The 18,350-nt window shown below is 42.4% G+C and overlaps 1 protein-coding gene across 4 annotated transcripts in view; it reads right to left on the bottom strand.

Moving 5' to 3' along the window:
* Nucleotides 1-6,144, bottom strand: part of P4HA3 (prolyl 4-hydroxylase subunit alpha 3) — a 37,028-nt gene extending 30,884 nt beyond the window's left edge. The window contains exon 1 of one of the 4 annotated variants that reach the window (XM_070274411.1): nt 6,126-6,144. Coding sequence is in view for 2 of the 4 variants with exons in the window: in XM_023645732.2 (XP_023501500.1) it covers nt 5,756-5,955 (200 nt within the window). In the remaining 2 variants the exon portion in view is untranslated. Of the gene's footprint in view, nt 1-5,755; nt 5,990-6,125 lie in introns of those variants that run through there. The other 3 variants (XM_023645732.2, XM_023645730.2, XM_023645735.2) reach the window with 3 other exon arrangements.
* Between the last annotated feature and the right edge of the window lie 12,206 nt (nt 6,145-18,350).

The following is an 18,350-nucleotide window of genomic DNA, read 5'->3' as shown; positions in this document are numbered from 1 at the left end:
GCAATCAGGAGCCACCAAAAAGTTTTAGGTGAAAATGGGATGCACTGCGATATGTTTACATAAACAAATCCGTGAGAGGAGGAGGAGGAAGGTTAAAAAGCAGAAGTGACTGGAGGCAGAAAGATCAGTGGGCAGGCCATTTCCAAACTGTAAGCAAGAAACAAGGAGAATCTGAACCACAACAGTGACAGTGGGGCCAGAGGATGGGATGGACCCAAGGGAGGTATTTAGGAAGCAGAGCATATAGAAACTGGTGATGGCAGTAATGGGGAACGAAGAGGTGGGGCTGTCCAGCATGCTTCCAATCTTCCTGGCTTGCTGACATTGACAGTAAAGAGCCAGAAATGGTGGGGCCAGAAGTGATCATCTTTCTGGTTAATTTCTCTCATCCTTGGATGTCCTGCAAAAGTGTTCATATAAGCAAAAGATGCTCTTTCCTTTTCTGGTATACTACGGTTATTCCATTTCTAAGACACTAATGGGATAGTTTTTTAAAAATTATTTTATTGAGGTCATATTGGCTTATAACACTGTGTAAATTTCAGTTGTACATTATTATTTATCAGTTTCTGCAGAGACTGCATCGTGTTCACCACCAATAGCCCAGTTTTCATCTGTCACTATATATATGTGCCCCTTTATCCCTTTCACCCTCCCCCTTCTCCTTTCCCCTATGTTAACCACTAACACGTTCTCCTTATTCATGTGTTTGTCTTCCACATATGAGTGAAATTATATGGTGTTTGTCCTTCTCTGTCTGGCTTATATCACTTCGCATAATACTCTCAAGGTCCATCTATGTTGTTGCCAATGGCATGATTTTGTCCATTTTTCATGGCTAACTAGTATTCCATTGTATAAATATACTGCATCTTCTCTATCCATTCATCCGTTGATGGGTACTTCGGTTGCTTTTATGTCTTGGCTTTGTGAATAACGCTGCGATGAACACAGGGATGCACAGATCTCTTTGGATTGTTGATTTCATGTTCTTTGGATAAATACTCAGTAATGAGATAGCTGGATGATATGGTATTTCTATTTTTAATTTTTTGAGAAATCTCCATACTGTTTTCCACAGTGGCTGCACCAGTTTGCATTCCCACCAGTGGTGTATGAGGGTTCCCTTTTCTCTGCATCCTCTCCAACACTTGTTATTTCTATATTATTGGAATTTATTGGTTGTAATAGGGCAGACTTAAGAGTTCTAGTCCTGCCCTCTAAGAATTTTTTCCCGTGTTTTAAAATTATTAATTTCAAAAGAAGTATAATAATAACGGAAGTAAAAGGAAAAAGTGTGTGCAAAGTGAAAAGGCTATGGATGTATACGAATGTGTGCAAGAGCATGTGAGAACATAGGAGTCCTTTGGCCAGAGCGGGGGACTTCCAAGAGTGGAAAGGGATGAAAGTGAAGAACAGAGGGAGCGGCATGGTGGGAGATTTCAATCCCTTGAAGCAGCGTCTGACCTGGAGATTTCTCAAGGGTGGGACCCTCAACGTTCCCTCCGTTCAGGAAGCGGAGCCTGAAACAGAAGATGACTGGCCTCGAGATGCTTCCAGGGAGCCAAACGTTCAATTCAAGAATAAACTAAGGAACGAGACTCGGGGCCTGGGTGCCCCTCACAGGAACTGGGAAGCCTGTCAAGTCCCAGGATGTCTCTAATCCCTAAGACAGGGCTGTCTGAGAGCAGCTACTCTAGGGTTTTGAAACCAAACCAGTCTCCAGGGTGTGGCAGTTTTTTTTACTACCCATTATTTCCTGCTTCAGCTCCATATGGAACTACTTAGCGGAAGATATTCCACTGCTAGACGAACACTTACAAGCTGAGACTTGGGCTGGAGTCCAGCCTGAAGAGTAAGTGTCCAGGGACCACCGAGGCTGAGTGGGCAGTGATTTTATAAGACAGTTGGATCAGGAGGAGCTGAGAGGTGTCCTGACCCAGCCTCCAGCTATCCTTCAGTTTCCTCCTCTATAAAACGACAGAGCTGGTCTAGACTAGAAGATCTCTATGGATCCTTTCAGCACAATCGTTGTATTATTTCTTTCCATTACCTTTTCCACAAGTGAATAAATAGATTCCTCATTTGGTGCTTGAGGACAAATGTTTAACAGGCATCGGAGAAAACTGAGGCACAAAGGGAAAGAGGGAAGGCAGAGAGGTGACGATTTGTCCCAAGTCATCCATCAAATCAAAAGCACCATCTCCTTGTTCTCTTGGCATCCCACTTTGTATTATGGGGTCAATTTATTTAGGGCGGGGGTTTGATCTCTACTGTAGCACATAATTCAATTCAGTGTTCAGATACATCATTTTTCAGTTACACAAAGAAAAAAAAAAACCTATCAACTGATATCTGAGGCTGGCTTGGAATCCCAACATTGGCCCTATGCCCAGCCTCTGAGCAAATAGCTGGTTTTCAGAGCCCAAGTTACTGGATGCTGAATTCCAACCTCAGGGTTTCCTAAATGGGTTTTTGCTTTAACAAATGCTGCTGAGAGTGGAAAATCAGATCCTTTGCTTCAAGAATCTGCACAACAAATTTGCAACCCAATCCCTGCCTTTAACACAGCCTGGACAGGTTATCCAACCACAATGCATGGGCTATTTTAACTCAATATGTTTCTCCTTTGGAATTCAGAAATGGCTTTGTCTCAGTTCTTCTGAGACATTCTGAATGCTTAATTCCTAACCAGAAATAATTGCAGCTGATACCACTCTTCCAATTTTGGTAGTTCTTTAAAACTGCAACAACAAAAAAAGCTAGGGCTAACTGAATATATACATATATTTATATATATTATATATATTAGTATATGACTATATATACTATAACTAGTATAATTTTTATTCATTAACTTGGGGTAGGAAGTAGTTTCAACATCAAAAAATATTTCATGTTTAAATTTGGAAATTTAAAGAAGTGCATCAACTGAGGCCCTTAGAAATAACATCTCAAGTTACATAAACTCACCAGATTGGGAGTCTAGGAAAATGAGCAGGAACTGCCAAAACTCTCGTTTTAAAAAGCAAACATTTCACTAGGTTTTAGGGCATTGACTAGAGAACAAAGAGTCTCTAAAATATCAAACTAAACTTTCTGAAATGAAATGCTCATAAATCACATGAGAAGAGAATCTAGAATTTCTCCGATTGTTTTTTATTTTCTGGGCTCTCACAATCCGAGTTACTGCTTAGAGCCAAAAGCGGGGTCTAGTTTCACCAGCCAGTCTTCAAATAAACAAAAATCATAAAGAGCTAACATTTGTTGAGCAATTACTATATTCTAAGCACAATGATAAATACCTTTACACGGTATTTAGTCCTTCCAACAACGCTATGGGGGTAGGTACCAGCATTATCATCATTTTACAGATTGGGAAACCAATGCTTAAGGAGGTAGAGGAATTCGCCCAAGCTCAGAGCCATGGATTCAAACAGAGTTTGTTAAATTCCTGAATCCAGACTCTTAACCACTATGTACTCCAGCTGCTCATAAAACCTCAGCGGTTATGGGGCTTGGTCTGGGTCCTGGCATGTCAGATAATGTAAGCAGTAAGGACAGCACAGCACGCTGGAAAGAAACAATCAAAAGAACTGTGTCCTAGTCCTGGATTTGCTACCTACCAGATTTATAATCTTGGATAAGGTACTAAACTTTAGTTTCCTCATATTTTACATGATTTCTCATTTGTTTAAGAGGGTAAAACAAACCTATTTCAAACCATTGTGTGTGAGAGAGAATCAAATAAGATAAGGTTTGTGCAAGACCTCCCACTGTGATAAAGCTGTGACAATGATAATGGTGGTAAGACAGTAAAAGAGACCAGCATGAAGATGGGGGCCCCCGCCACCCTCAATGCTGCAAGCTGTCGCTTCTGAGCCTGCTCCCTGAGGGCCTGGCACCGGGATTCTGAGCCACACAAACAAAGAGATCAGGGGGAGGAGAACAAGCACATGGGTAGCAGGGAGCATGCTGGTATCTCAAATCAGAGAGAAAAGAGGCTGTTCCATTTCCACTAATGAACTTGAACTCCAATGAATCCAGACTAAGGACAAAATTAAAACATTTCGCCCTGTAAACGTGGGCCCACAAAACACTAAGCAACCATGCTACTCCAAAGAGTGACAAGAATTATTGAAATTATCATCATTTATTGTTACAATTAATACAGACTTAACAAACATTATGTGTGTGTGTGTGTGTGTGTGATCACACTATTTCAAACTAACAGTAAATTTAAACATGCATACAACTGCTTATATGCCAGCTACACACTTAAGAGCATGTACCAAACCACATCATGATTCAGTCACCACTGAAAAACAACATCTCCCACACACACCTCCACACACAAACTGATTCTCTTGTACGTGGGCTCGCTCACACAGCCACGGTGTCCCACACACCTTCCCACATGCCCCAGAATCGGTATTACTATCACATCCACTCACTCACAGGCTTATAAGCAGTCCATTGTGAGACAGAGTCACATGATAGAAGTACAATATGAATATATGCAGACAGCAACATGGTTACTCCACAGTTTCTCACGCTGCGGGCTTCTTGATGTCCCAAGCACAGAAGACACAACACATATGTGTATATGATACACATGGCATCAGATACAGTCATTCATCTTTCCTAGGTTGACACTGACAGAGTCAACGCATGGTTATGGAGTTTTATCTCACAGTATGTAGCACTAGAGTTTGTTGACTGGATAGCAAAACAATATTGGCCGAGCATCTGCTTGTGTGTACTACACTCAGTATCCTCTAGCATCAAGTATAGTTTTACCCGGTGTTTTCTTGGTGACAGATACTTCCACACACATATAACATTTCAGTTATCGTTTAGTTAGTATTTAGAGAGTTCCTTCACAAGTAAAGAGAAGGGAGAGCTGAAAGCAAAGGAGGCAGTGGACATCTCTGATTACCAATCATGATGCTACAGACTACAAGCTCCTCGAGGGCACAGTTGGGTCTGGTTCACTATTTTATGCCGAGTGCCTAGAACAGTGCCCGGCTCACAATAGGCACTCAAACATATGTGTTGAATGAATTGATGAACATGAAGCATTATTCATAGAGTGACCTGTACAATTACTCGGCACCTTTCACATGCAGAGTATGATATCCATAGCGTCGTCCTCATCCATCCAAATGACATGTAAATCTCCTACGTGGTCACAGAACATCACCTGACTCCTTATACAAAATACCAGTTCACTGGGTCACATGGTCAACACACATATGGCTACAGCATCACACAGTATTCTCTCCATCTCACTCCGGCAGTATGCCTGTGTCTCTGACACAGGACCTGGGGCCCACACAGCTGTACACAGTGCCTTGTGAGGTCCTCGGCTTCAGAGTCTCTCCTCCACACTTTTCCACAGTGTATCAACTTCGCTGTGTGACGCTGGATCTGGAGTGCCATAGTGTGTGTGTGACAGAGTCTGAGGACCCACACTGTGTGACACCGCATCTCTGGGGTCATAATCAGTCTCAGCTTCCCCATCACCCCACGCCACAGTGTCTCGGGGTCCTACACAGGGTGACAATGGATCTGGGGAGGTCCCATTGGGCCACAGTGTCTCAGTCTCACAGTGTGACACGGGGTCTGAGGTCCCACACAGGACGACAATGAACCTCAGAGTCACCCCACCCCGTAGCACGGTGTCTCGGTCTCCCCCTCTGACTCGGTCTCCCCCATTCCGGCGTCCCCGCCGCTCCCGCCGCCGAGCCCTCACCTGGTCAGGTCCCGCAGGCGCGCCTCCTCCCCGCGCAGGTAGCGCCTCAGCAGCCCCAGCAGCCGGCGCTCGGGCGCCAGGGCGCGCGCCACGCTGGTCAGCGCCGAGAACGTGTCCCCGCGCGCCGCGGCCCCTGCCCGGTCCCCTGCCCGGAGCGCCAGCAGCGCCAGCAGCGCCGCCAGCCGCGCCGCGGGGCCCATGCCGGCGCTCGCGCGCGTCCCCTCGGCCCGTCCAGCCGGCCCGCCCCGCCGCTCCCGGCCCCGCCGCCTCGGCCCCGCCCCGCTGCCCGGCCCGCCTGGCCACCCCGCCTCGGCCCCCGCCCCCGACTCCTTCTCGGCGCTGACGCCTCCCCTCGCTCTGCATCTCCTACCTTCCTGCCCCTTCGCGCCTCCGACTGCGTGGGGGCTGCCTGCAACCTCACTGTCTGCCCGCCCCCTACTAAATCACAGCCCTGGGAAGATGTTTCCTCTGTGCCCACTTCACACCTGGGGAAACTGAGGCCGAGGTGGGTGAGCGATGAATTCACTGGTCTACGGCTGTACCACGCCATTGCCAAAATATTTACCCCCTTGGATCAGAGGGTGGAAATACAGAAACACCACTGGATTCTGATGGGGAAATGCGTAAATGATGCGTTTTAGTAATAGCGGTGTGGGCAAAGAGGGCCGAGAGAGCAGAGGGAGGAAAACACTTCACACGAATGCTTGACATCCGAGCTATCTTGAAGGATGAGTAGAATCTTGACCAGAGAGGGTCAAAGAAGGCCATAAGGGTCAGTGTGTGAAGACGGTGAAGGCGGTTAAGGTCAGTGCATGACAAATCTACAAGCTATAGAACCGAAAACTCTGGGCTCAGGGCCACTGCTCTATACTGTATACCTATGGTCTCTTAAGCAAACAAAAATATTGTTATTATTATTATACTGTAGGCTACTTATTCTTTTCCCCTCTTTCCTAGGTAATGTTCATTCATTCATTCATTTAACAAATATTTATCACCTCTGTTACTGTGCTAAGGACACAGAGAAATAGCAGATCCAACCCTGAACTCACAAGGAGAAACAGATATGTGAACAAATAACCACCAAAAAGTGCTATCAGGGTAATTGAGGGTTGTGCAGTGAGCAATGGTGACACTGAGGAGGGAGCCCTCGTCCCTGCATAGGTGGTGAAAAGGGCTTCACAGAGGCTTGTGCAGGTCCAAAAGGATGAAAAGGAATTGTCTGGAAGATGACAGGCAAGAGAGGGATGTGCTTTCCTGGCAGAAGTTACCCATGTGTACCAAGTTTTGGAGACGGAAAACAGTTTGACTTCCAGAAATGATGAAAAGTTCCTTGTGGTTGGGACTCAGATTGTGAAGGGGCTTTGTATGTCATGCTCAGGAATTGAGCCTGTTCTCCGTGAAAATCCAGTGGAAGTTTGTAAGGTGCCACTCAGTCATGCGGTGAGCTAGAGGAAGGAACAAAGGCCCGGCTATTTAGGCCCAACGTGAGACAGCTCTGACAGGAATACTAGCTCTATGCCTCCTGCCTCCTTGATCAAGGCTCCATCAAGCCTCTTGGACCTCTCCCTCTGCCCCTTCCTGCTGCCTCTCCCTTTCACAGATGTTGATCCCTAATGAATAACTTGCACCTAGACTCTATCTCAGCATCTGTTTCTGGAGAACCCACTCTGGTAACATCAACATAATAAACATACACAACTAGTAAGTGTAGAACAGGGACCTGAACCTAGATAGCGTGGATCCAGATGCCCTGTTGTTAATTGCTACTCGAGGCAGATTTACCCTGAAGCTTTTGAAGCTTTAGCTTCAAGGCCTCTAATTTGCACAAACCCTTCTCAAAGCCCTCAGGATTGGAGCATGGGGGAGCCTAGCAATGTGTTCACACTCTTGTATGTATTTGTTAAATTGGCAAAATTTTTAACCACAATTGGTTAAATTGTCTCATTCCACTCTGACACCCTCTCCATCACAGTTTCTCTCATAACACTTCTCCTTGGGGTAGGAATGTTGGAATGGCCATGGACCTGTGTTTGCAGCTGAGTAGTTGTCTTAGACCGCTTTCCGCCCGTAGAAGGTTGGGAGTTGTGGTAGGTAGAATAACGGCCCCCCACCGATGCCCATGTCCTAATTCTCAAAACCTGTGACTATGTTGCCTTACATGGCATAAGGATTTTGCCGGTGTGATCAAGTTAAGGATCTTGAGGTGCCCCATTTATTTACATATTCATTTATTTATATCAGTATAGGCTCATGAGTTCTATTGAATGGATTGTAATTCATCACTTTGCTTATTTTGATGCTCGAATTGCCCTAGAGTTAGCCAATGGTAGCCCCTTCAGTCTGGCTCCTGTGTCCTTTTGATATGTTCCCTTCATTCCTGGAGCACTTCCATATTTTGTTACTTGGAAGATATTCCAGGTCATCTTGTACTTTCCCTGCTCCAGTCCTGGAATCAAGCATTTCCCCTGGTTCCTTTTAGAGAAGAGTATTCAGAGACCAACATCTAGGCACTAGCTATGCTCACTGCAACTGGCTTGTGTCTCCTCCCAGGTCCTCTCAGCAGACAGAGCTAGGAAATTATATATAACTTTGTTAAATTTATTGCTAAGCATTTTTTCTCTTGTAAAAATTGAGATATAATTGACACACTATAACACCCACATTTTTAAAGTGTATATTCATTGGTTTTTAGTATATTCACAAAGTTGTGGAACTTTTCCAGAATATTTTCTTCAACCCAAAAAGAAACCATATACCCATTAGCGGTCATTGTCCATGCCCCTCCCCTGTGGCAACCTCCAATCTACTTTCCATCCATATGGATTTACCTATATGGGTGTTTCATATAAATGGTCTTGTTTTTGATGTTATTGTAAATGGAGTTGTTCTCTTAATTTCATTTTTAGATTGTTCATTGTTAGTATATAGAAATACAATTGATTTTTGTATGTTGATCTTGTATCCTGTAACCTTATTAAAATTGTTTGTTACGTCCAATAGTGTTTTTCGTGGATTCCTTATGATTTTATATATAAAGATCATAACATTGGAAAATAGAGATAATTTACTTCTTCCATTCCAATCTGGATGCTTTTTAGTACTTTTTGTTGCCCAATTGCCTTGGCTAGAACCTCCAGTGTAATGTTGACTAGAAGTGACAAGAGAGGAAATCCTTGTCTTGTTCCAGATCTTGGAGGGAAATCTATCAGTCTTTCACCATTAAGTATGATGTTAGCTGTGGGTTTTTTGTTAATGTCTTAATTCATTTGAGGAAGTTCCCATCTGTTCTAGTTTGTTGAGTGTTTTTATTTGTGAAATATGTTTTCCACATCTATTGAGATGATCATGTGGTTTTTATCCTTTATTCTCTTAATGTGATGTTTTACAGTGATTGATTCTTTTTGTTGAACCAACCTTACACTCCTAGGATAAACCTTGTTCATATGTCACTGGATTCAGTTTGCTAATATTTCATTGAGGATTTTTGCATCTGTATTACCAGGGGGTGTTGGTTTGTAGTTTTCTTGTAATGTCTTTGTCTGGTTTGACATCAGGATAATACTGAACTCAGAGAATGAGCTGGAAAGTGTTCCCTCTGTGTCTATATTTTGGAAGAATTTGTGAAGGATTGGAGTTAATTCTTCCTTAAACATTTGGTGGAATTCACCATTAAAGCCATTTAGGCCTGAGCTTTTCTTTGTAGGAAGTTTTTTTTTTTAATTTAATTTTTATTGAGTTAATGATAGCTTACAATCTTGTGAAATTTCAGTTGTGCATTATTGTCAGTCGTGTTGTAGGTGCACCACTTCACCCTTTGTGCCCACCCCCCACCCCACCTTTCCCCTGGTAGCCACTAATCTGTTCTCTTTGTCTACGTTTTTAAATTCCTCATATGAGTGAAGTCATACAGAGATTGTCCTTCTCTATCTGGCTTATTTCACTTAACATAATTCTTCGTAGGAAGTTTTTTGGTTACTGATTCACAATCCCTTTAGCAATTATTTTAGAGCAAGTCTGCTAGCAATGAATCCTCTACGTTCTTTTATCTGAGAATGTCTTTATTTCAAATTTATTTCTGAAGTATATTTTCACTGGGTCAACAGTTCATTCTTTTTCAGCACTTTAAAGATGTGCTGGCCTCCACGGTTTCCGATGAGAAATCCACAGTGTTCAAATCATTGTTCCTCTATGAGCAAAGTGTCATCTTTCTCTGCTTGGTTTCAAGAATTTTGTCTTTGTCTTCATTTTTCAGAGGTTTGATTTATGATGTGGGAATAAATTTTTTGGGGGGTGGTTTATCCTGTTTGGGGTTCTTCACTGAGCTTCTTGGATCTGTAGATTTATGTCTTTTGTCAAATCTTGGAAATATTCATATATTATTTCTTCAAATACTTCTTTATTAAAATCTTCTTCTGGAATTCTGATGACATAAATTAGGTACTGCCTCACAGCTCATTAGGCCCTGTTCGGTTTTTTTCCAATCTTTTTTCTCTGTTGTTCAGACTAGATAATTTCTATGGTGCTGTCTTCAAGTTCACACACTCTTTTCTCTGTCATGTCTGTTCAGCTCTTGAGTCTATCAGTGATTTTTTTTTTATTTTGGTGATTCTACTTTCAGTTCTAACATTTCTATTGCATTCCTCTTTATATCTTGTATTTATTTGTTGATACTTTCTACCTTTCCATTCGTTTCAAGAGTGTTCATCCTTACTACTTGGAGCATTTTATAACAATCTTCAACAGTTTCAACATTTGTGTCATCTCTTCCTTGACATCTATTGACTCTCTTTTCTCATACTAATTGAGATTTTCCTGGTTCTTCATATGTTGAGTAATTTTGGATTAAATACTAGACATTTTGAATATTATAAGTGTCTAGATCTTAATTAAATCTTATGGAGAACAGTAATATTTTTGTTTTGGCACTCAATTGACCAAGTCAGATTTAGAAGTCCTGACCTGCCTTCTGTGGTTGTGGTTCCAATGTCAGTTCAGCTTTCAAAGCTTTTGCAGTGCTATTCAAATCTGTCCCAGCCATGCACCACCCAGTGGCCAGTCTTGGATCTGGACGGTGATCTATGCCATACCTCAGCGCTCAAGTGTATGGTATGCTATTTAGCATCAGATCCATGCTGAGCACGTATGCACAGCTCAGGGATGAAGGGGAATTATGGGGTTGCTCTCCTGAATTCCTCCCTCTCTGTGATCTCTCTGGTACTTTCCAGTCCTCTGAAGCTCCCCTTTTTGGTCTTTTGGCCAAAATCCTTGGGGTTCAGTTACTCTACTCTGTTGTATACTTCTCATAATTGCATGCATCTGGGGCCAAGTGGCAGGAGGACAGAGGGAGAAAAAAAAATCAGTGGGAGTTTCCCCTACTCTGTTGGGATTGTTGAAAGCAAAAATTACAGCACTGTGTGATAAAGTTGCAATGAATGTAGATATAATATGTAAGATAACTCAAACTTTTAGGTAGCCATAGGCCCTCACTACCACCACTGCCATTTGTGGCCACCACTGTGGATTGCCTGGAGTGAGGGTTGTAGGAGAACAGAGAACAAAAGACAGGTAAACATGGGATGCCCCCCCACCTCCATGTGAGGGGTCCTCTTTCTCTCTCCCTGAGCCAGAGTTAGAGGGCTTCTTCTGCAGCTTTCCCAGTCCTCCCCCTGGGGCCCACTTCCGAGTTTGGGGCGATGGAGGATCGAAAAGGGAAAACTCACTGCCAGTTCAGTGGTGCTTCAAATTCTGGTCTTCTTCCCCAATCTACCTGCTATCATTTACTTTTCAGAGTCCTTACATGCCTACTTCAGGCATTCTGTCCAGGTTTTATACTTCTTTCAAGAGCAAGACATCTTCCCACAACCAGAACTTCCTACACTTTAATATTTTGTTTTAATTCTGCATCAGAGAGGAATTTTTGAGGTCACTCTATGTAACGACAAGGTTCCAAGTTTAACTAAAAACAAACTAAAATTTTACTAAATTATATTACAAGTACAAATAATTATGTGACAATAGAATAAATATTTTCCAAGTACAGCTCAGTCTGTGAAGACTCACTTTATATTCTTATTTGGTATTTAGCAAGGTTTTTTGTTTGTTTTTTGACCTGTATTACTAGACAATCTCTATTTCTGAATGTCAAAAACTAAAAAATGTATATTAGCTTTGAGGAAATGTCACTATTATTATTAGGCTTTTTAGCACAAAAATGAAAAGAAAATTGAAGTAGGAACAAAAAGTCTTGATGAAAAGATCAAGATTTTCAAATAAATATCAAGGCAAGAAAAGAGAAAGCTTTTCCAGAAATAATAATCACCATCAGCTTCGTCATGCCACTCTCTCCTGCTCACTCCATACCAGCCACACCAGCCTTTGGCCTTTTCATGTCCTGCTCCTGCCAAGCTCTTTCCTGATTCATGTGTAATTTCTGACTAACTCCTACTCATCCTTTGAGTCATTTCCTCAAGGACCTTTTATTTGTGGGCAGACTAGGTTCCAATCTCCATATTATTCAAAACATCCCCTGTATTTTTCCTTGGTAGCATTTATTACAATTATAATTCCTTATTTTTATAATTAATGGCTATCGGCTCCACGAGATCATAAGTTTCATGTAGGCAGGACTGTGCCTGTCAATAGAATGTTACCCACAAAGGGCACCATGTGCTCACCGTGAGACAAAAGTCAATTGTCAAGAGGCAAGATGGCGGCAGAGAAAGGGCATTTTATTACAGCCTGCTAGCAAGAGGGAAGATGGCCAACTAATGTCCAAAAGAACCCTCTTCAGGGGGGCACAGAATCTTGAAGCAGTTATATAGGCCAGCAGGTTATAGGGGAGGGGGTTAGGAATGTTGCCCCTCTGGTGTTACAGACTGAGAGTTGCCACACCAGATCATTCAGTTTTCATTGATGATGGGTATCAGCATAGACTCTCTGTTTGGGGGGTCACCACATTCCTAAGGAACTCAAAAGAATGAAGTTACCGTCTTATCACAGCTGGGAGGTATATGCACTATCAGGGGTCATAAAATCTACAGAGCAGGTGGATCTCCTGGAGGGTGCAAATCCAGCTGGGTTACTTAGTTAGAGGTCATTCAAAGTTATGACATGATCTCTTTTCTACAACATGTCTTCCTACAATATGGCTTCCCTTATGTCAACCTTGTGTTGAGCTGTTTTCAGTAGGTACTCAATTTTAAAAACAGAATAAATGGAGCAGAAAGAGCATTCAAAATAATCCCATCACTCAATCTCTTTATCAAGAGTCCTCTATGTGCCAGGCCTCTGCCAAATCTTTTATACTATTTATCTCATTTTTCCTCACAAGAAGCCTATGAGGTATGTATTGTTCTGCATTTTACAGTTGAGAAAACCGTACTTCATTGAGGTTAAGAGATTCAGGAGCAAGATGGTAAAGCCTGAAGATGAACCCAGGGTCTCCAACACTCAGTTGAGTGCTCTTTCTATGGCATCATTACTTCAGTTTGCTCATTATCAGTTCCTGGGTCAGCCTCCCTTACTGCATCCAAGGAAAATTCCTGGGGGACTCACTTCCACTCACTTCTTCTCAGTTTTCTCCTCCCTATTATGAAAGGATTAAACCAATAGATGGATGTTTCTAAAAGTGTGGTCCACAGTCCATCTGTATCAGAATCATGGGGGGAAGAGTGGATGTTTTTATGAAAAATTCAGTTTCCAGAGCCCCACTCAGAGTCATTGAACCAAAATGTAGGCGAGGGGGAGGCAAAGTCCAGGAATCTGCATTTTAACAGGCTCTTGAAGGGATTCTTAGGCACGTCTAAGTTGAGAGCACTTCACTAGGTGATTTCCAAGGTCCCCTCCAGCTTTGACAGTCTTTGCTTCTAAGACATTAAATTTGGAGGGCATGCCTTTGTACCTCTGTCGTCTTTTACAGAGCCTGGAACTCAATATATTTTTAGAGAATGAATACATTTGAATTGGGAAGACAGATCCAAGTCCCTGCTTAGGTATTTCCCAGCTGTGATTTTTTGGGAAAATTACTTTACCTCTTGATGCTAAGGTTATCTTGAAGATGGAAATAATAACAACAATCCATATTCTGGCTCCCAACAGTTGATGTAGAAGATAAATTAAATCATGTTTTTGAAAGCTCTTGTGATGATTGTAAGTTGAAGAACTACTACAGTATGAAGTAGACACCAGCAGGGGTTACTTCAGTCCTTCAAACTCACAGATGCCTCAGATATAGCTCTCTTGAGTGGACTTAATAGGGAGTTTATTAAAACACAAAACAGTAACCACTACCTTTGAAAATCATATTTCCGTTCAAAGTAGGTAGGGTCTTTCCAAGGAAATACATGATTTGTTAGGAGACATCTGAGGCATTCCCATAGTGACCCCTGGTGGAACTTAGAAGTCAATTCAAATCCACCATCCTTGTCAGCCATTTGCTGTTTGCTGAGCACAGATTAATTTATCAATGTATGCATCTGTGTTCCACCTATACCAGGAGCTTTCTGTGGAGCTGCTTTTTGTCCCCAGAGCCTAGAATTCATTCCTTCAGGCATTCATTCAACCATTACTGAGCATCCATGGTGCCAGGTGCTGTGCTTGGCACCTAGAGATGCAGCAGTGGGGCCAGATGGCGCCCTGCCCTCAGAGCCCTTAGAGTCAAGTAGTGGAGACTTACAAGTGAATAGCCAATATACAATATACGCCGTGTAGGAGTAGGTGCAGGGAACTATGGAAGCCTCTTTCTTCGGCCAAAACCCAATGATCAGTTTTGAGAAAAAGCATAGGATATTGAGGGACAGATGGCAGAAATGAGGCATGAAGTGTAAACAGGAGCCAGATGATGAAGGACCTATTCTGTTAATAAGTTTGGTTTTATCCTGAGGTCAATGGGAAGCAACTGGACAGTTTTAAGCAGAGCAACGATGTGATTAGATTTGTTTTTTAAAGATTATTCTGACTACAGTGGGTACAACTGATCGGAAGAAGCCAGATCAGAGGTAGAAAGGCCAGTTAGGAAGCCACTGCGTAGTCCAGGTGAGAAATGAACGTTAGGTTAGGAGGGGCACAAAGCGAGTTTAAAATGTATTGGTAAAATTCCATTTCTTTCTCTGAGTGGTAGGTATAAAAGTGTCTTATTCTTTATGTCTTACATTTACATTACACAAATTCTTTAGTGTATATGAAATCATTCATTTAAAAGTATATAAAACTGACAGAAAAAGTACTATATATATATTTTTTGTGTGTATATATATATATGATCATCATATATAGCTATCATCAAGATATATATATATATATATATATGTATGTATGTATGTCAAGCACATACCTATAGAGGTATGGAAGAGAAGAATGCACACCAAATTCATGATGAGAGCGGCCTCTGAGGAGATACAGCAATTGTAAAGATAGTCATAATCCTCACTCTGCTCTGCATCCACACCTTTTGCTGTGTGGCTTTGTATCTCCCTCCATTAAGAGGTGGAGGCAATTTCTCCTCCCCTTGAATCTGGGAAGGGCTTATTCCTTTCTTTAGCCAATAAATTGCAACAGAAGGGACAGTGTGCCAGTTCTGAGCCTAGGCCTCAAGAGGCCTTGCATGTTTTGTCCCTCTCTTTTGGAGCCCTGCCCATGCACCCATGTGAACAAGTCTGGGCTAGATGGCTGGAATATGGGAGCCATAGGAGACAGAGCTTGGCCAATTCAGCTGAGGCTATCCCAAACTAACCAGCACCCAGTCAACTTGGCCGCTGACCTCCATCTGATAAGTGAACCCAGCAAAGACCAAAAGAACCAACCAGCCGACTTCAGTCCATATTGCAAAACTGCAAAACTGTGAGATAAATAAATAGTTGTTGTGTTAAGCCACTAAGTTTCAGGGTAGCTTGTTTTGCAGCAAAACTTGACTGTTACAGAAATTGGTGTCCAAAAGTGAAATGATACCTTTACAAAACGCCAAAATTTATGGCACTGGCTTTGGGTTCAGGGATGGGTGGAGACTGGAAAAATGGCAAGCAAAGAAGTCTGGAAAAACGATGAGGAAATTGTTACTGGAGGCTGGAAAAATGGTAATCTGTGTTTTATAGTGGCAAAGCAATTGACAAAACTGTTGCCTATGGTAACTTAGAAGATGGGGGAAAATACTCAAAGCTTTTGTTTTGGCTATGAAAATCTCTTGGCAGAATGTTGGAAGTGTCAGTTGGGTGCTCCTAACTGTGTGTGATAACCTTAAAACAGGAAGAGAGGTATGAGTTAGAGAAAGAACTGGCCTGTTTGGGAAAAGAAATTTAGAGAGAACAGAGAGGGGCAGGACTTACCAGGTTAAAAAATAAAACTTTTTTCATAATGAGGTTTCCTAGCCAGCAAAAGGTCCTTACAGGAAAATACAGCCTGGTGATGTGAGGACATCAAAGCTGTAGCTCTAACACACTTTATGAAGACCTCTGAAATAATTAAAGTGATGTCTAGTAGATATCCAGACCAAAAGACTTCTTGGAATCTTAAGAACAATATCCACAGAAGCTTAATTCTAAATAGCAGTAATAAAATTGAGAGAGATGGCCGAAAAACAATTGTGAGTGCATCGTTTGGAGTATGGAGTAGACTATAATCACATACATAGAAAATCCACAAAATTTTTAAATGAGTTATACAAGTGAAAGTACCAACAGCCCGGACTAAAATAATTCAAATTGCTACTCAGCTGCCAAGATAGGCCCTTTCTTCAGAAGTGGCCAAGGAGGGTGATGGACAAGGAAGGATGGTCCAGAGGGTGGAGCCCAACAGCACAGAGATCAATGAACTAGGGAGCCACTCCCAGGAAGTAGAACCTGGGCCTGAGCGAGGAATATTCCCTCAGCCAGGATAGGGATCCTGACCACCTTTGCTTAGCTGGAGTCCAGAATTGCTCTGTTTAGGATGACTGTGTGCCTCTTATGTTTCTCCTTTTTGAATGGAAACGTCTATTGAGTTTATCCTGCCTCTGACTCATGTATACTAGATATGTGGGAGGCAAATAACTTGTCTTCTTAATTCACAGGTGTCAAGATCAGGAAGAACAATATTAATCAAGTCACATACAAACCTGATGTACATGATAAGATCCTAGACTCTGAGCCGGATGACATAATTGCAAAAGACTTTTGGGGGTCCAGGAATGGAGGTGAGCATATTTTGTGGGAGGAATGTGACTAATTATGTCAGAAAGTGAACTGTGGTAGATTACAAAAATGGCCACAATCCTTTAATCCTCCCTGAATCCATACTCTTTGAGTTGCGACTTTGCAGCTCCCCTCATCAAAAGATGGAGACTATTTCTCCTCCTCTTAAATCTGAACTGGCCTTGTGACATTTTCGGCCAATGGAATGCAGCAGAGGCATGGTATGAGTTCCTGCTAGAAGACAAGGGACCACATGGACCAGAGATGAGCCATCCCAGCAGAGGCTATCCAGCTCCCAGACAACTTGGCAGTTGAACCTAGCCAAAACCAGAAGAACAACTCAGCTGAGCTCAGCACAACTTCTTGACTTGCAGAACTGTGAGCTATATAAATACTTGTTGTTTTAAACCATGAAGTCCTTGGGGTAGATTGTCAGCAAAAGCTAACCGATTAAAAGTAATCTAACCAACATAGGAGTCAAGGCAGGGAATTGGATTAGTTAGTGGTTTAAAAGGGAAGGAAAATATATGAGACAAATGAGAAAGAGTATTGATATTTGTTATTCTAGGTGGTGGGTACGTGGGTGTTTGTTTTATCTTTCTAATTTTATTTATTTTAAAGTTTTTATCAGGAAAGATTAGATTAAATTGTAACTGTAAATTTAAAATAAACGAGTAAATTTTGAAATTCCAAAAAGCTAAGCCTCTCACTTCTCTGCATACTCTCATTAGGTGATCACACTCACTTCCATGGCTTTAAATATGTTGAATTTTCAACTTCAGATCGCTGGCTTGGACCTCTCTTCTGAGCCCCAGACTCATATTTCCGATTGCCTACTTGTCATCTACACTTGGATGTCTCTCAAGTGTCTCAAATATAACGTGTTCAAAATTGATCCTTTCATCTTTCCTTCTATGGTAGCCAGTCTCCAAGATGGCCCCCATGATGCCTATCTCCTGTGTAGTCCCTCCTGCACTGTATCAGGATTGATCTGTGTGACCAGAGAATTTTGCAGAAATGACAGTGTGTGACTTCCAGGGCTAAGTCATAGAAGACACTGTGGCTTGTGCCTTGCTCTCTCTTTGAAACACGCACTCTGGAGGAAGCCAGCTGCTTTGTCATGAGGACACTCAAGCAACCCTACGGAGAGGTTCATGTGGTGAGGAACTGAGGCCTCTTGCCAACGGCCAAGTGAGTGAACTCTCTGGGAAGCTGATCCTCCAGCCCCAATCAAACCTTCAGATGACTGCAGCTGCAGCTGACATCTTGATTGCAATCCCACGGAGATGTTGAACCAGAACCACCAAGTAAGCAACACCCATATTCCTAATCCACAGAAAGAGCTGCAGCTTCCAAGTTTACATATGTGGCTGTTGGCAAGAGGCCTCAGTTCCTCACCACATGAGCCTCTCCATTGGGCTGCTCATGAC

Source organism: Equus caballus, chromosome 7 (genome assembly GCF_041296265.1).
Source record: "Equus caballus isolate H_3958 breed thoroughbred chromosome 7, TB-T2T, whole genome shotgun sequence".
Lineage (NCBI taxonomy): Eukaryota > Metazoa > Chordata > Mammalia > Perissodactyla > Equidae > Equus > Equus caballus.
Note: the sequence above shows the minus strand (reverse complement) of the source record. Positions and strands in the feature narration are given on the sequence as shown.